This window comes from Malus sylvestris, chromosome 4 (assembly GCF_916048215.2).
Source record: "Malus sylvestris chromosome 4, drMalSylv7.2, whole genome shotgun sequence".
NCBI classification, from domain to species: Eukaryota; Viridiplantae; Streptophyta; class Magnoliopsida; order Rosales; family Rosaceae; genus Malus; species Malus sylvestris.
Genome location: NC_062263.1, coordinates 17,967,399 through 17,985,273, shown reverse-complemented (window position 1 = coordinate 17,985,273; position 17,875 = coordinate 17,967,399). Strand labels below are relative to the sequence as shown.

At 37.5% G+C, this 17,875-nt stretch overlaps 3 protein-coding genes across 7 annotated transcripts; all 3 read left to right on the top strand.

Moving 5' to 3' along the window:
• The first annotated feature begins 1,247 nt into the window (after positions 1–1,247).
• Positions 1,248–4,158, top strand: LOC126618520 (lipid phosphate phosphatase gamma-like). Its single transcript, XM_050286617.1, has 2 exons — positions 1,248–2,102; positions 3,889–4,158. Exon 1 carries the CDS (start codon positions 1,414–1,416, stop codon positions 2,080–2,082), a length of 669 nt encoding a protein of 222 aa, XP_050142574.1. The 5' UTR covers positions 1,248–1,413; the 3' UTR covers positions 2,083–2,102; positions 3,889–4,158.
• Positions 4,159–4,921: 763 nt separating this feature from the next.
• On the top strand, positions 4,922–9,440 carry LOC126618518 (uncharacterized). Of its 2 annotated transcripts, XM_050286613.1 has the most exons (5): positions 4,922–5,601; positions 6,620–7,071; positions 7,661–7,925; positions 8,051–8,223; positions 8,642–9,440. In XM_050286613.1, exons 1-4 carry the CDS (start codon positions 5,154–5,156, stop codon positions 8,185–8,187), a joined length of 1,302 nt encoding a protein of 433 aa, XP_050142570.1. In that variant the 5' UTR covers positions 4,922–5,153; the 3' UTR covers positions 8,188–8,223; positions 8,642–9,440. The 2 variants fall into 2 exon arrangements, with proteins under 2 accessions (XP_050142570.1, XP_050142569.1); XM_050286612.1 differs by lacking the exon at positions 8,642–9,440 and having other exon boundaries at positions 4,923–5,601; positions 8,051–8,500.
• Positions 9,441–9,881: 441 nt separating this feature from the next.
• On the top strand, positions 9,882–14,878 carry LOC126618519 (uncharacterized). 4 transcript variants are annotated; one of them, XR_007621740.1, is made up of 3 exons: positions 9,892–11,345; positions 13,591–13,662; positions 13,759–13,859. XR_007621740.1 is itself a non-coding variant. In XM_050286614.1 (2 exons), the coding sequence occupies exons 1-2, from the start codon at positions 10,408–10,410 to the stop codon at positions 12,351–12,353; spliced, it is 984 nt and encodes a 327-aa protein (XP_050142571.1). In that variant the 5' UTR covers positions 9,882–10,407; the 3' UTR covers positions 12,354–12,627. The 4 variants fall into 4 exon arrangements, 3 of the variants coding, with proteins under 3 accessions (XP_050142571.1, XP_050142572.1, XP_050142573.1); XM_050286614.1 differs by lacking the exons at positions 13,591–13,662; positions 13,759–13,859 and adding an exon at positions 12,308–12,627 and having other exon boundaries at positions 9,882–11,345; XM_050286615.1 differs by lacking the exons at positions 13,591–13,662; positions 13,759–13,859 and adding an exon at positions 11,431–11,825 and having other exon boundaries at positions 9,886–11,345.
• Positions 14,879–17,875: the final 2,997 nt, after the last annotated feature.

The window sequence follows — 17,875 nt, the reverse complement described above, 5'->3', positions numbered from 1 at the left end:
TTAGCTTTGATTATAAGATATATCAGTTGAAAAAAATCACAAATTCAAATGAGAAAATGGAAAGACATATTTGATTCGTTTGTAATTCCATATCAGTATATATGAGCCTATAAAGGAAGAGATCTCCATTTTTTGAAAAAACAGGGATTAGTTCCACACCACATCGAACTTCAACGATTCAAACTGTTTACTTTTCAAGTTCCACCTCATAGATCCTATTTGCAAAATATTAGCCGAATCAGAAATATTTGAGGCATATAAATGGATTCAAAGAAACTGACAAACACTTTGTTCTAATAAACAGTGAAATTTTTTATCGTGACAATTAAATGGGAACATAGTTTCGGATTGAATTGAATTTTTGTAAAGATAATCTATAAATCGAGACATACAAAATAGAGGTTCAGATTGTGCCTTGGGAAAGAAATTCATTTTATGTTGTAGGAGTCAATTAAATCCTAAGAAATTCATGAAAGAAGTCCATACAAAAAATCTATACAAATCTGCCAAAATTCACATAGAATTGTGAGTCTATTAAAATTCTTTAAAAGCTGTCATTTAAAAAATGTCATTTAAAATCATCTGAAATCCAAATTGATTACACTCACTAAAATCCTTACAACTCTGACACTTACAAAAAAAGTCTATTAAAATTATTTGAAATTCAAATTGATTACATCCCCTTAGTTCTGTGCCATCAACCTCGGAAGATCAACGTGATTACATCATCTGCAATCCTTACAGCAATAAGAGCATCACCAATGGTACCCTATATTTAGGGTCTACCACCGTATGATCTTATACATGAGGACCAAGGCCCATTGTAGTATAGGGCTTTGCCAGAGTGTGTACAAAAATCCCTACATTTGAGGACTTATAGAAATTGGAGTGGAGTGGGCTCGGTGAAAATTTTAACGAAAACGCTAACCCTTCTTTCTTGCAATCAATTTATAATCTAAGTGAATTGGTTGTGATTTAGCATGTAATCGATTAATGTTATTGGCTAAAAAAGTGAACCACCCGTTTGAAATATTTTTGTCACATGGTGAATTGGTAACAAGAAAATAGAAAGACCTAGTATTACGTACTTTCATGGGCTGGGTCCAAGGGTCTATTACGGGCCTAATCTCTTGGGCCTTCCAGTTTCTACCCTACCAAGTCCATCTGCACCCGACAGAGCCCAACATTTCTTGGCGGTTCTTTCCCAACCGTTTTATAAAAATATAAAAAAAATAAAAATGAATTTCACGCGTCAACGTGTTTTTCAACTTTCTCCATATACGAAACAGTTTCACTCCAACCCATCGCAAAAATCCTTTCCCTCACAACCTAGATCCGGCGAGACGCCATTCGCAATCCCCAACTCCCACAACCTCGGATTCAATCCAGAACCCAAACGCAGAATCCTCCGCCATGGTTTCGGCGTCTCTCAAAGCCGTGACGCTGACTTACGTCCAGTACCAGAGAGGCGACCAACTGGGTCACTTCCTCGCTTGGATTTCCCTCGTCCCAGTATTCATCAACTTCGGCGGCTTCTTCTGCCACTTCTTCTTCCGCCGTGAACTCCAGGGCATGTTCTTCTTCGTCGGCCTTGTAATCTCCCAGATCATCAACGAGCTCATCAAGGATTTCTTCCAGCAAGCTCGGCCGGAAACCTGCGCTATACTCGAGATGTGCGATTCGCACGGGTGGCCGTCGAGTCACTCGCAGTACATGTTCTTCTTCGCCACATACTTCACCCTCTTGACTTACAAGGGGATTGGGCTCTGGGACACCAAGAACAAGTTGGCGGTGGTTTTTCTTCCATGGGTTCTGGCTTTGCTGACTATGTATTCGAGGGTTTATTTGGGTTACCACACGGTGGCTCAGGTGTTTGCGGGATCGGCTTTTGGAGTGTTTCTGGGGGCGGTGTGGTTCTGGGTTGTGAACTCTGTGCTTTACCGTAGCTTTCCGATGATCGAAGAGAGCTGGTTTGGGAGGTATTTTTATATCAAGGATACTTCTCATATACCCAATGTGTTGAAGTTTGAGTATGATAATGCGCGGGATGCGAGGAGCAAACTGGCTGCCAAGATTAACTGAATTGATGAAAGCTCATTCGGGTATGTGCGATGTAACCATTTCTGTGCGTTTTTAGTTCCTGAATTGAGCTATGGAAGTTATGCTAGAGATGCTAGATATATTCGTTTGGTATATGTTTTGGTGAGCTATGATTGAACGGAATGTCATTGCATTATCTTAATTGAGTGTTGCATTTTTATTGATTAGTTGATCAAGTAGTGATTTGGGTAAGATTAGGGAAGAGGGGCTCACAGGTTTCTAGCATTTTGTTGTTGCTATGGACTGCACCTGAATTTTTGTGGCTTTGTTGCTTGAACGCTATGCTGTCCATTTTTCAAGTGCAAACCTTGTCGGTTTTGGTGTTAATTTAAGTCGAAGTAAGTTTCAAAGGATATTCCTAGAGTTTTGAGGAAGTTGGAATCATAACCGTTCAGGGGAGGGGGGACTTTAGGTAGGGAAGTTATGACGATACACAATATAATTATTTGTAATCTAATCCCATAGAAATTGTGACAAAATACTTAGTGAATGCGTTATCTATGTGGTTATAAAGATAAGCTTCAGAGAAGACCCTGTTGGGGTTATAAAGATAAGCTTCAGAGAACACCCTTCAGCCCTTTAGCTTTAGAGGGTGTCTAGCTGCAAAGCTGACATGAAATGCGTATTTAGATCTTAAAATTATTACCCACAGTTGACTTAATGACTTAGTATTTATAACTGTTCATGGGATAGTAGGGTTGGGGGAAGAGTGTATATTTTTTCAATTGGCGGAGGCAGTTTCTCTATACCTCTATATAGACTTATAACTGCAAGATATTGTAGCTTTAGTTTTTCGTTCTTGTCCTCTGTATTTTGGTTTTCTTTTTCCTGAAGGAGGTCTTTGTCTTGAGGAAATTGGTTCACTTTGTCATAACTCGTGAGATCATAGTTATAAATGTGCTTAATCATGGCTGTTCGATATAGTTTGTATGCTGTAATGGGGCTTCAACTTCACCCATTCTCATGCTCTTTTCTAAACTTTAATGGAGATTCTTTACTTGGATTGAGTGCATGTGTTTATTGTTCAAAGATTGGTTCCAAGCAATTTAACAGAGTTGGATAAAGAATCTTTATTATCATCTACCTTTCTATCCCACCCACCGCCCTGATCCTCAATCTACTTTAGACTAGCTTTCCGAAGTTTCACTTATGGTGTAGGGTTTAGGGTAAGAGTGCTGAAAGTTATGTTCCATAATCCATTAAGAAACTACATTTGTCCGAACAGTGAAATGCTGTAGTACAGCCCATTTTGTTTGTTTATTTATTAAGGTGTTTACTAAAGAAATTTGTCAGTGCTGCTTTCTTTCCAATGGCATCCCACAATCCAGATAATTTTGTGACGAGGTAGGTCTGTATCAACGACATAATGGCGGAACTTTAAATTTTTTCCATGGTCATCTGTAACGATGAGAAACAGTGACATCAGAAAATCCAAGTTGAAGAAACTTTAGGTTTTGTTGAGAATGACAATGTGTTGATGCCTAATAAATATATACTTGCGTATCTTACATAGTAAGTAACATATATCACAGACTAGCAAATTGGAAGTTGTTGAGTCCCCCCCTATCCATTCGATTCCATAGTTTAAATTTTGCTTTCTTGTGCCATGGATGACAAAGCAATATTATGTTATTCCCTTTCGATCATGTGGACAATTGCCCTTCATGTTACAGAACTCTCCATCATTTTACAAATGTTTGCTCTGCGTCTCTGTGTTGTGGTTAAAATTTAAACCTTTTGATATTCACATTTATATTATTAAATGCTCTTTTTTTTTCTCTTTTCCAGGTAAGTTGCTCAAGATTTCTGTCCAATTATTCGGATTTTACTTGTATGGAGGAGATACTATTCCGTTTGTATTGCTTGATTCGAAAAATAATTAAACTAGAAGCCAGTTGGACGGATCATTTGGAGTTTAGACTGCTCTTATGTATTAGAAAAGAGAGTGCGTTGTGAACGGACTGTTATAGTTGAGATTCTTACCCTATGTTGACAATTTTTTACAATGTTTGTTCAGCACACAATATTCAATAGAAGTTGCGTAAATTGTTCAGGACACTTTTCCAATTGCATGGCTCATGAATTTGTGAATGTTTTATGGTTCTCTAAGGATCATAATCTAGTTGCTTCACATGTAACTTGTAGGCTCAACAACACTATTTCACTTATCAGCACTACTGCAGTAATTTATGTTTTCAACTTCATACAACTCGGAACTCGGACTTCCGATGGAATTCCTTGGAAAACTTTTCTTTGTTCCTTCATCTGATAAACTTCATCATTGTGCCATGCCATGGAGGACAATGTCTTTCATGTTTAAGAAAAACTCAATCAACTGACAAATGTTTTACTCAGTGTCTCTTACTATAAGCTCGTTAGACGCATCGTTTGGGAGTTTAAACTGCTCTTCTGCATTAGGAAATATAGTAGGTTGTGATACTTGGAAGTTCAACGTACCAAACGAGGCCTGAGTTACTGTGTGCTGGTAATTTTTTGCATGTTTGTTCAGCACACAATATTCAATACAAGTTGCGTAAATTGTTAAGCACACTTTTCCAATTGCATGGTTCATGAATTTGTGAATGCTCTAGGAACCAATCGGCAGCCATATTCCCGTTAAACCAATTGGATCGTTGAAGTTCAATGTCGTGTGGGTTCCACAACTAATTTCCATTTAAAAAAAAAAGAGTATCCCTCTCCTTAAAAAGGTCTATAAAATATAATTTAAATAGATGGTTGGGTTGACATCTTAGTGCTGACTAATGACTACATTTAAATTTGAATAGATTGGAAAATTTTCAAAAAAGGAAACCAAATTAATTGTTTTCCCAAACTCGACAGCGGACAGCCCGTGAAAGCGGGAAGCACGTGGAGCACCAGAGAGGTCCGAAAGCGGACAGGGCAACGCTCCTCGTGGAGGTAGGTGCGACGCTGGGTAAATTGGTAATTACAATGTTTGCACCTGCAGAGAGAGAGAGAGAGAGAGAGAGAGAGAGATTTCTTCAGTTCCAGTGAGAGTGTGAGACACAGTGAAGACTGAAGTGCCTTTTTCAATGTGGCAATTATTCGCCGCAGCTGTTGCGGCCTCCACAGGGCTCCTCGCCGGAAAACACATCTTTTTCAAACCCACCGCCGATACCGATCCGCCCGCCGATCACAATGAGGACACTGCCTGCCCAGGCCCCTACAATTTCTCCGTCGCGTCGGCATTTCAGTCTGAGCCGCCCCCGTGGGAGACCAGCGACTTCGAGGAGCAACGAGAAGGGACGATCTTTAGGTTTTCGAGCGAGGCGGCGTCGGGTCGCGGCGGGAGTGGGACGCGGTTCCGGTTGAGGAAGAGAACCGGTTCGATCAAGAAGAAAGGGGTTGCTGCTGAGGCTGAGAGATCTAACGGTACAGAACAGAGGAGGACTGCTAGGAGAGGTGTTGGAGTTTGCTTGAAGAGGAGGAAGACTGGGAAGAATGTAGCTGCTACCAAATGTGGATCGTCTTCTTCCAAAGGTTAGCTTCGCGATTTTCCCTCTCTTTCTTGCTTCTGTTTGGTTGCTGAGAAAATCTCCCAATTGTTTATGATATTTCAATATCAGTGTCCACAATGTAGGCCCTGGATTGCTTTCTGGGTTTATTTTAATTTGGGATTTTATGAAAAGCTTTCTTTTGGAAAGTTTTTGTTGTTATATTTGATCGTTTTTGAAGTCATACTTTACAGCATATGTCATCCATCATTACCCAACAATCAACATTGGAAAAGTAGAGTTCTCTGAACTTGTATATCGGTTATCGGATTAGTGTTGAATATCGTTGATGAGCCTTAAAATTTTCATTTGACATCTAATCGCTTTTGAGAAAGCATTCGGTGGACCACGGTTGTTGTTTTGCTACAAAGCCTATCTAAACATATCGAAATCTCTCATGTGGTGATTTGTTTAGTATTTCACTTCAACATAAACATAGGGCTATGGTCTTGGAGGTTCTGTTTTGTTACATATTCGTATTTCCTGCAAAAAGGCGGTGATGCTGATTGTATATTATTGCAATTCTGTTTGTCATGTTCAGATAAGCTAATTGCACAAGTTCCAGTAGGTTACGTTCTGCAGGCTGGCTGCCGCAGCCTTATATGAATTCTTACTGATGGTGCTTAAGTTGTTGCCAAATGATTAAATAGGGTTTTATATTAACAGTTGAGTCCGAAGTAATTTCCAAATTCAAATGATTAGGTGGTCATAGTTGTCAGGTGATCCTTGAAGTTTGCTCCTGAAATTCTAATTAAAAGTTGAAACCATGAAAGCGTTTGATCTTTATATTGCGATTTTAACTCCACACATCCTCGAAATGCAAAATTGGTATCCAAGTTTTGATCAGCATTTTTGTAGTAGTCTTCTAGAAGCTTTTCCTTGGGCGTGAGCCTGTGATGATTTTGTTAAGTCTGTTTTTGTTTTAGAGTCACAATTTACAAACATAATATTCGTGATTCTAGGAGTTTAACATTTCAATCTACTTCTTGTTTTATACTATTCAGATTCAACATTATTTGGTTGGGGACTTAATGTTGGGATCATGTACATGATGTCTGCTGGAAAAGTTGAGATCAATAAGCTGAATACAGCTATGGATGAGACTGCAAGAATTGTGCAGGAGTTAAAATCTGAGCTTCATAAAAGAAAATCACCGCAAAATCTGCAAGTTTCGGGCTCTGCAGGTGAAGCCAATACAACTAGTTGCACGCTTACTCAGCCAGAACTCAACAAGTCAAGTACAGAAAACAGAGGCCCCAGTCATATGAAAATGTCCAGTTTTACTGTATCTGAGGATGGTGAATGTGCTAGTAGTGTTCTTACAGAAGAGCAGGAGCCACATCCTGAGGTTATGGACATGGATCAGTTGGAAGCAGAACTCGAGTCTGAACTACAAAAACTTCCATGGTGTGCCATGGATACTCCTCGCCATGATGGATTGAGTAATCTGGGCCAGGTCAGTCTTTTAAGGTCATTGTATTATTCTTCAAATAGGTTGATTTACCTTACAGAGGTGTGCCTTTTGCTGGTGCTAAAATCTACAGCTAACATTTGATGATCAAGTGTAGGTTATACAATTTAGTAGTGTTTTGAAAATGTTTGGATGCCAGTTTTGCATTCTGAGTTAAATATAATGGATTCTGAACCAACACTTTGTCCTAATTATTTACCAAGAACATAACAACTTTATCCTTATTGGATTGCACAATCTTCAAAACTAATCACCGCTATGATTTTAAGTAGCAAATTTGATGTAGCAAAATTTGGCAATCATACTCTCTGTATATGACTTGATCATTTTTTGATATAAGGATTGTAATTTTGTTCCCTTTGTTGGTCGACAAGTGAAAAGGCTAAATGCTATTGTTAATGCTTAAATGGTGAACTTCACGTTCAAACTCTCCATATTACGATTAGTTAAGGATTGTAATTTTGTTCGTTTTGTTGGTCTACGAATGAAATGGAAAATGCTGTTGTAAATGCCTAGATGGTGACATTCACGCTATGCCAGCCTACCTGATTTTCCCCTTCAAATACCATTTCAGGACATTGTCTCTGAAGTTACAGCTCAAGGGTTTCATGACCTAGAGGGACAGGGTTTGGATACTGAGCAGTTCCACGGAGTATTGCCAGCTCAACTAGATCAGAAACTATGCCATGTGCTCATTGAACAGCAGGAGAGCCAAATTGTGGAGCTGGAATCTGAACTGCATTCAGCCCAATCAAAACTCCAACAGAAAGAAACTGAACTTGAAACATTGAAGGACTGTGTTAAACGCCTAACCGAGTTATCTCTTGGAAATATCTCAGGCAAGAATTCATATTTGCCTTTCAAGACCTTTCCCATTTTCGTTAGTTAAATTTTCATGCTCTATTTGGTTATCCGGCAATGAAATATTTCTCCAGCACTCTTAACACAAAACATTGCTCCCCAGATGACGAAAACGAGACATGCATTGGACAAGAGCAGAGCATTGAATGGAACTGCAACATGGAGGGATGTGAGTCCACAAAACCAATGGTTGGGATGAAACGACCTATTGGTTCCGAATCCTGCAGTTACAATGCATGATGAAACTGTCTCGTATAAGACTTAATGCCGTTGTAGGTAAGTATCTTTTGTTGCATAGGGGTATGTGTGAAGGTATGAATTCACTAATTTTATCGTCGTGTAGGCCCTACCGATCTAAATCAACCGATCTAAATCGTAAGAGCCCTACATTTCCTGTGCTGTATGAAATGCTATAGTTATTAGTACAGATTGTGGCACCCTACATTTCCTGTGTTAACAGTCTCAAAACTTGGCAGTTGCTTTTTCTTGCATTCTGCAGCCACATGTAATATTAAGTTCTCAAATGCTTATATTAATAAAAATGATTTGAAAACTTTAAGTTTTAACAATAAAGATAAAATAAAGGGTAAAGTAAATGATATCATAATTGATTTTTAGTGTAAAAATGTGATTTTTCGTTAAAGTAAACAGTAAAATGAGCTTTTCGATAAAGTTCCTATTATTATTTTGGTAGGAGACCCAGTCACGTGGGAATTACTATATTGCACCTGATGAGACTATAGGGTGGTATGAACTGGGTAGGGGCAGAGATGGGAAAGTGAAAAAGTGTAGTGTGAGACTAATGAAAACTCTAGTGGCGGTGGTGGTCGCAGAGAGAGAATCGATAGGAAATGTAGTGGAGCCATTGAGTGGCGTGTTGGAAGAGTTTGCCTTTCCCTTTCCTATCGAAGATGATTTTTTTTGTGGAACAATGTTTGGCTACTTAAAGATGAGTAGAAATTCTTACATAAAACTCTTTGTGTTCGAATCATAGAGCTTTGTTCTTATAATCTGAGCCGTTTATATTATGAATCTTTTTGTAAAGATCATCCTTGCAAAAAAAAAAAAAAAAATTAAAACTAAAGTTGTTTGATCATTCTATTGTAGCAAATCCCTTTGACCAATTTCGTTTATCTGTTTTTATACAATTCGATGATTAAATAGCCTTAGTTTTAATTGATTTTTTTGTAGAAGCGATATTTATTGAGTGATTTATAACATGAACGGTTCTGATCATAAACACGAAGTTGTAAGAATCGACTACGAACCGTTTTGTATAGGAAGTCTTACTCATCGTTTGAGTAGTTAAATATTATTCTTTTTTGTGTGTACGTTTTGACTCTCTTGCAAAAAAAGTAGTGTCGGAGTGGCGGCTTTCGACACAATAATTATGATTCCCCATCAAGGAGATACATCTTTATGCAATCGGAATTCTAAGATAGCAGTATCTTAAGTTTATCGTGTATTGCTAGTCAGTCATGTGTTTTAACTTATTTAACATCGTGTGATTGGATTTATTGATTTCAAAAGAGCAATTTTCTTGAGTTTTCATTGTAGGTTACCGTATTGGAGTGATTTGTTTTGATTCATATGTTTGTCTTTATCTTTAATTGGAAAGGTTAAATAGCACAAATCCACCATAAGGTTTTGTCATAGATCAATATTACTTACTCAAGTGGTGACATTTTGTGGTTAAACTCGTTGTCAACCTCAATCTAATTCGAGCTTTACATCTTAATTCTCTCTAATTTGGACAAATATGCGCATCACTTACACGGATAATCGGGTTCCTATTAAAAATGATCAATTTAAAAAAATGAAATACAAATACCTGAAACACTATAGAATTTGAACGGAGACTTGTATTTAACTTGTTATTGGTTGAGCTTTAACTATATTGTCTTTTGCGTACGCGTTCTTACAACCAAAAATCCAACGTTCACACATAAATCTAATAGGTAATGATTTCTGCCTTGAAATATAGGCATATCATTATCGATCACTATTCAATAGTTTTGCTAAGCAAAAGTCATCTTAGTGGACAACCTCAGCATCAAGATCCAACGGTCCACGTTGCATCAAGATGTAGAGCACGTATGCACCATATTTCATTCACATGGCCACTGCACCGCGTACGCTTCCACAAAATCGAAAATCCCCAAAAAATAACAGTTAAAATAATAATAAATTAAAAAAAAAAAAAAAAAAAAAACTGGCCGAGAGAGAGTGAGAACCACTATTCACCCATCCGTTCAAAGATTAAAATACCAAATTTCAGACACAAAAAAAATTCAAAGAAAAAAAAACAAAAGTAATCGGAAGCTTACACACAGAGCTCTCCAGTCACCCATTCCCCAAAGAGAAAGAAAGAAAGCAGCTTTCTTTCTTCTGAATCTCAAAAGCCTGAGGAAGCAAATCAAATCCATCGTTCATTCGGATTGTTATTGGGTTCGGACGGAAATGAAGCTATCTGCAAAACCCATATCGAGTCCGGGGCGGACGGACAAGTTTCCGCCGCCGTTGGTGAGGTTTCTGAGGACCAACGTCGGGAGAAGAAGCAGAGGCCGGTTGCGTTCGAGCCCAATGTTCGTGAGGAAGAAGAACGCCGCCGCCGCCGCTGTCGAAACCCAAGAGCCGTCTTCTCCTAAAGTCACGTGCATGGGGCAAGTCCGAGTCCGGCGGTCATCTAAGCAAGGCGGTTCGCGGACCGGAGGAGCCAGACGGGCCACCGGAGCTCCGACCCGACGAAGGTGCAAATGGATCTCAAACGCCCTGTTTTGCCGCCATTTTTCCGGGATAATCAAGGCCAAGTCTTTTCGACCCGTTTGGCGCAAATGGGTACCGTTTTTTCAACTGGGTTTTTGTAGAAAAGGCGAAATCAAAGAGGACCCACCAAAGATTGAATCGAAATTTGAAGACCCAATTGAAGGTTGTTCAGATGAGGAAGATTTTATCGAAGAACAAGAAGACCAAGAATTCGAAAGAAAGGCCAAAGCTTTCGTCTATTCTTCTTCTGCCTCCACGCCGCCGAAGAACGCTTTGCTGTTAACCCGATGCAGATCTGCGCCGTACAGGACGTCGTCTCTGGCGAGCAGATTTTGGGGGTCGCCGGTGAGAGCCGAGGAAACAGAGGCACAACAAAAACCTACGTCAGAAGGGGAGTCGATTTCGGGTCAGGAATCGAGATTGGAATCGGAGAGCGAAGAAAAGTTGGAATTTTTCAGGGAATTGGAGAGCGAAATTCGAGAGAGAATGGCGAAATCGGCGAGCACCGAAGATAAAGACTGGGATTTCGTCGGGTCGGGTCGGCCGCTGATACTGACGAGGTGTAAATCGGAGCCGGCGAGAACGGCGGCGGAGAAGCTCGACCCGGAGTTGTGTTTCTGGAAGACGAGAAGGTTGGGAATAGTTGACTCATGCTCACCCAGTATTTTGTGATTAATTAATTATTAGTCTCACTTAATTCTTTTTTCTTTTTGGCAGCTGGATTAGTGAAAACAGGGTAAAACGATCAAAATTTTAAACTAAATTTGCAAACTAAATGATGCATTATCAATATAAGATAAGCATGTTAATTAATAATTAAGTAATAATTCAATCATAAATAATCACATCATTTGAATTGCACATTTAGTTTAAAATATTTAATCGCTCTAACTAATCTGTCAAAATATAATGTGATCCGTCAAAATTTATTGTTATGAACGTAGTAGTTTCTGAAAACGTAATTTTCAGGAAACACATCTATTTTTGGTTCAATAATGTAATATGAAGTAAATAAAAGCTTATAGGAAGTATAAATGTTTTTTTTATCATATTTTTTATATTATATTTGTAATATCTTTTTAATAGAAATGAAATCTACATGTACCGATGAACTTTAGTTTTATTAGAAGGGTGGTATGAACTGTAGTATGTATGTAGTAAGTGTAGCATTACACATATTTTATTACTGACCAAAAATGTCTTGATAACACGTCGTATAACACAAAACCATTTGTTTTTAGTTTTTCAGTGTCACATAATTGGTTTGAGATGCAGTAACTTTGGCCTTTTCGTTTCATGTAAGTTAGCTAACTACAAGTAAGTTGTAGAAGCTTTAGTAGTTAGAAACTTTTTCTTAAATCCGCTAATTTCCGAGTTTAAACAAATTTCCTTTCCAATTAGTGTAAAATGAGGGTTGTGCTTTAAAAAAAGAAGTTAAGCTGCCTACAAAATTTTATATAACCTTACGCATTAAACGGACATAAACCCTTAATATAAAACAAGTTAAGTACTTTTTATTGTCTGTGTAGCGTTCATCCAAATTAATTTTTGCAGGTTTTTTTGTATATTTATTGTCTGTTTAGTGTTTTTGTAGTTCTACTTGTGCGTATTTCTTGGTCATTAAGACTGATGAGGCATGAGTAATGAGCAACACCCCATGGACATGGTCCATTTGGACAGCTTTATTAGTAGCGTCTTTAACGCCAGCCAATGGATTGAATACAAAACTCAGTTTCTGTTCTCGAGTCTCGGTTCTCGGGTTTTTAAAGCAAACGCTCTAGTGAATGACGATCATCTCTGAATTTTCTTTGTAGGGATCTAGATGATCAATTGATTGTGTTTGTTTACATGGTGTTATTAATTTTCGTTAAATACTATTTGTGTTCAATTTTCAATAAAAAAAATTCAAAATAATTCTTGGTCGTACGATATATAATGAATGAATACGATTGATTGATCATTTAGATCCTCACAAAGAGAATCCAGATAGGATCCTAATCCGTTATCATGAAACCGGTTTCGAAGAGATTTTTTTTAGTGTCGTCGGAATATGGGATTGTACATTATGTATCGCTATACAAGTGATGAGATGTTTGTGTTAAAATATTAATAACTTAAATAATAAAACTTTCAACACTTATAAAACATGTGATATACTAATCGTGTTCCGAGTCATAACTATTCAATAGAGCTGTGCGAATTAGCAGAAGAAAGAAAGAGTTGAGAGAGAGTTTAGAGAAAGAGAAAGGAGGTAAAGCTTTTGATTTCTTGTATTGAATGCTAATAGACTCTTACACTATGGTTATATACTAACCATTGTTACAACTACAAATGTCTATGTTGCCCTTCAACTAACTACAATCACAACTAACTCAAACCATTACATATTGACAAGTGTCATCATCTTAGCATATCTATTGCTCCCACCTTAAACTTAACTAGGTGATCCTAGACTAAGTTTGTGACAGTGTCGAATAAAAACTGGGTTGTGAAGTCCCTTAGTAAAAACATTTGTCACTTGTTCTTCAGTTGAAATGTATTGAACTTTCAAATCACCCTTTTGAACTTTCTCTCGGACAAAATGATAATCCGTGTCAATATGTTTTATTCAAGAATGAAACACAGGATTCAAAGTCAATGCTAAGGCAGAAAAGCTATCACAATGCAGACATGGAGGTTCTAATATAAGTTGATGAATGTCTTTTAGTAATGACCTTATCTAATACACATCTGCAGCACAATGTGAAAGAGCTTTGTATTCTGCTTCTGTTGAGCTCCTGGAAACAATGGTTTGCTTCTTTGATTGCCACGAAATCGAATTAGAACCTAGGAATACCACAAAGCCAGTTATTGACCTTCTTGTGTTAACATCTGCAGCCCAACCTGAATAGGCTGAAATGTTGAACTCAGAAGACCTAGTATACCTCAATCCACAAGTCAAAGTTCCCTGTAAGTATCACAATATTTGTTTGACCAAATGATAATGAAGCTCTGTAGGATTGGTCATAAACTGACACACCATATTAACTGAATGTGCAATGTCAGGTCTAGTAAACGTGAAATATTGTAAAGCTCTTACAATACTCATGTAATGAGTTGGATTTGTAAATGGTGTGCCTTCATCTACAAGCAACTAATTATGTGGCTTAGCGGGTGTAGACGTAGGTTTGCAAGTCTCTATCTTGAGAAGTTCTTTTACATACTTCGATTGGTTAATTAACAACGAACAATCTGTTTCATATTGAATTTGTAGTCCCAACAAATATGTAAGTTGTCCCATATCCTTGAGATCAAATACTTTAGCAAGACTTGTAATTATGGACTGAACTTTTGTAGGATTAGACCCAGTTAGGATAATATCATCCACATATAACAATAGTAATATAATATCACCATTGTTAACTTTAATAAACAAACTGGAATCAAACATTCATGTAGTAAACCCAAGTGCAGGTAGGAAACTAGAAAACTTCGAATTCCAAGCTCTGGGAGCTTGTTTAAGGCCATATAGGGATTTAACAAGTCTGCAGACATAATTTGGGTACTTTGAATTGACAAAACCTTGTGGCTGCTTCATATAAATCTCTTCTTTAAGATCACCATGCAAAAATGCATTTTTAACATCTAATTGCCTAAGATTCCACCCATATTGAGCTACTAGTGCCAAGATTAACTTCACAGTTCTATGTCTCACCACAAGACTAAATGTTTCTAAGAAATCCAACCCTTGCTCTTGACTCAACCCTTGAGTAACCAGTCTTGCTTTGTATCTTGACACCATACCATCAAGATTCTTCTTAACATTGTACACCCACTTACTTCTAATAATTGCCCTATCACATGGTGGAGGTACCAGTCTCCAAGTTCCTTGTGCCTTCAAGGAATCAAACTCATCTTGTATAGCATGTTGCCATTGTTTAATCCCTGAAGTAATTCTATAACTCCTTGGTTCCTCAATCTCATGAACATCAGCCAAAAAAGAAAAACCATTGATCTGACATATAGGTTCTGTAGTATCCGTTATATCTGTCACCTGTAAAGAATGCAACTTTGGTAATGTAGCAAGTAGTGCTGCATAATTTTTCCTTGATATAGCACCTGTCTGTAGTCTTGTTTGTATACCTGTAGGTGTTGTGACATTACGAGATAGATCCACAACACTATGAGAACCACTATGTACGGAAGAACATTGAGATATAGGAAGTAAGACCTAAAGTTGAGATGGATCCATGACATGAAGCAAAGGAGATGTATCAATGTCTTGAGAAAGAGTATGGCTTGAAGAAGTCTTTTCTGCAATTGTACTTTGATCTCTCATAGTAAAATCTCTATCATTACCAAGACATGAAGAACTGCTACTGAGTTCATTCACTGAGTGAGTTGAACTTGTCCTTAAGTCAATGTGAGTATCTTCATTCACAGTATGATTAGAAAATGGAATAAACACAGTGGATGGTGCTGTTGACTGTCTCACTGTTTTATCACACTGTTTCAGAAGAAATGGAAAGACAATTTCATCGAAAATCACATGTCTTGGTATTTATATTGTAACAAATAACACCTTTATATCCCATATAATATCCCAGAAATACACATCTTTCAGTTCTCACCTGCAATTTATTTGAATTATATGGTCAAAGCCAAGGATAAATTGCACTACCAAAAATCTTTAATGCAGTTAAATCTGGAAATTTGTCATACAACAACTTGTATGGAGAATTCATTGATAAAGACTGACACGACATTTTATTGATTAAGAACACAGAATGAGCACAAGCTAAATACCAGAATTCAGGAGATAACCCAGCAATTGTCAACAATGTGAAAATTGTCTCAATAATATGTTTGTGTTTCCTCTTAGCAATTCCATTCTACTAAGGGGTGTAAGTACAAGAGATCATTTATTGTATTCCTTTAGATTTCAGAAAACCATTAGAAGAGTTGCTTGTATACTCTTCTCCACCATCACTTTGAAAACATTTGATTCTTATGCCAAACTGAGTGACTATCATATGATAAAACTGTACAAAAATTGTAAACACATCAAACTTATTGCATAGAGGATATATCCAAACAAATCTTGTATATTCATCCACAAATGTTACATAATATATGTACCCTTCTAGAGATTTTACAGGTGATGGACCCCAACCTTTGATGCCACACATTTGACTTGACTAGCTGACCAAGAAAAGCATTTGAATTCTGATAAACTAATTGCAAACCTTGAGACTAATGAACAACTGGTATATGAAACAATTCTTGTGGCCTATTCTTTCCTTGATACAATACCTCCCTTGTCTTATTGTCCTGCACAAAGAATCGAGTTTCATCACAAATGAACCAGCTTACATTATCAGCACACAATTGTTTAACAAATAACGGACTCTTAGCAATTTTAGGCACTTGTAATACATTCTTTAAAACAAGAGAATGAGAATTTGTGTTAAGAGATGTGGATCCAATATTTTTGATTGACAATTCAGAGCCATTGCCAATAATAATCTTGTTAGAACCTTCAAATGGTTGCACTTGAGTCAGAGAATTGATATCTGCAGTTATATGGTGAGATGCACCAGTATCCACAATCCAGGAATCATTTGGATAAGTCTATGATGTTTGATGTGCTGCCATGACATTTAGAGAAGGAGGTGGTGGTTGTCCTTGGTAGGAGTAATTGCCTTTGTGAAAACAATCCAGAGCTGAGTGTCCCCATCTTCCACAAATCTGACGTTCCAGCAAAAAACCCTGAGAAAAAGATCCATTGTTCCTTTGAAAATAATTGACTGTTGTATGACCCATTTTGTTGTGAATCTGACACTTAATAACAACATTAGTTTTATTCTGAGTGTTACCAGACCAAGTACTACCATTACTGCCCTTAAAACCTCCAGTATTAAACGTTTTTCCTTTGTAGCCACCAGTATTTCTAAAATTGTTATTTCCCTTATGTGTAGACCCATTTGTAGGAAATATCTGACCAGAATTATAGTTATTTCCCCTAACAAAACCATAACCATATGGCATTTGATTAAAAATTGGAGTTGGTTGAATCAGTGCAAAATCGAAAGGAACATAAGCTTCTGGAGGAAATGGCATTTGAACTTGAGGCATTGGAACCTGAGACATTGGAACAAGCGCAAAATTATAGTTATAAGCACCAGGAGTAATAATCCTTGCAATCACAGAAGGAATATGACTGTGCCCTTGAGGATTTGAAAATGAACCAGAAGATCGAGATGAAGTGTTTGTAGAACTAGAACCTGGACCATAAAGAGCAGACACATGTTGTGGAAACAAAGACAATTCCCTTTCAAGTTATTTCTCAGCCCCAAGAAGTTAAGCTCAAAATTCTTTCAAAGTAATTGATGATTCTCTTGCTAAAAGAACAGTCCTAATAATAGCATACTTTTTTGGTAAACCAGCTAAACCAGCTATCATTACATCATTGTCAGATACAAACTCCCCTGTAACACTGAGTTGTTCTCTTATACTTTTCAATTTCAACAAATACTTATCTATAGAATCATACCCTTTTTGAATTGTATGGAGCTCTGTCTTCAGATGATTCACCCTTGACTTAAACACAGACGCATACCTATCAACCAGATTAGACCAAGCTTCACATGTAGTTCTACAACCAAACACATATTCCATAGCTTCATCAGACCACGTTGCTAACAGCAAGCTAAGTAAAGCCATGTCAGTCGATTCCCAATCAAGAAAAGCTTGTGTTACTTCCTTAGTTACCCCAGTTTCTGTATTGATTTCATATCTCGATGGACACATAGTAGTACCATCAAAATGACCAAATAGCTTGTGACCTTTCAAAACAGCCATAAACTGAAAAGCCCACTTCAAGAAATTATCATCTTTTAATTTTATCGTAACCATACCCAACAAATTCTCCACCTTGACTACTGAACTAGACATTCTCACCAATATCCTAAAGAAAATACTCCAAGATTGTATTGTAATTATAACAACACCGTCCCTTAACACACTAGGACACCAATTTCAAGAAAGACTGAAACTTTCTTAATCTTCAAGAAAGAATGAAACTTCCTTGACAGTATTGTAGTCTGAATTCAACAAAAACTCCCAATTCGTTCAATTATTCAACACACAAAGATAACAACTTCAAGAAAGAATGACACTTTCT

Bases quoted from the DNA above. Each gene is read 5' to 3' on its own strand.
- LOC126618519 (XM_050286614.1), top strand. From the start codon at position 10,408: ATGAAGCTATCTGCAAAACCCATATCGAGTCCGGGGCGGACGGACAAG. The intron at 11,346-12,307 runs GTTGGGAATAGT...GTGTTTTTGTAG, and splicing joins TGTTTCTGGAAGACGAGAAG to TTCTACTTGTGCGTATTTCT.
- LOC126618518 (XM_050286613.1), top strand. From the start codon at position 5,154: ATGTGGCAATTATTCGCCGCAGCTGTTGCGGCCTCCACAGGGCTCCTC. The intron at 7,072-7,660 runs GTCAGTCTTTTA...ATACCATTTCAG, and splicing joins GATTGAGTAATCTGGGCCAG to GACATTGTCTCTGAAGTTAC. The intron at 7,926-8,050 runs GCAAGAATTCAT...ATTGCTCCCCAG, and splicing joins ATCTCTTGGAAATATCTCAG to ATGACGAAAACGAGACATGC.
- LOC126618520 (XM_050286617.1), top strand. From the start codon at position 1,414: ATGGTTTCGGCGTCTCTCAAAGCCGTGACGCTGACTTACGTCCAGTAC.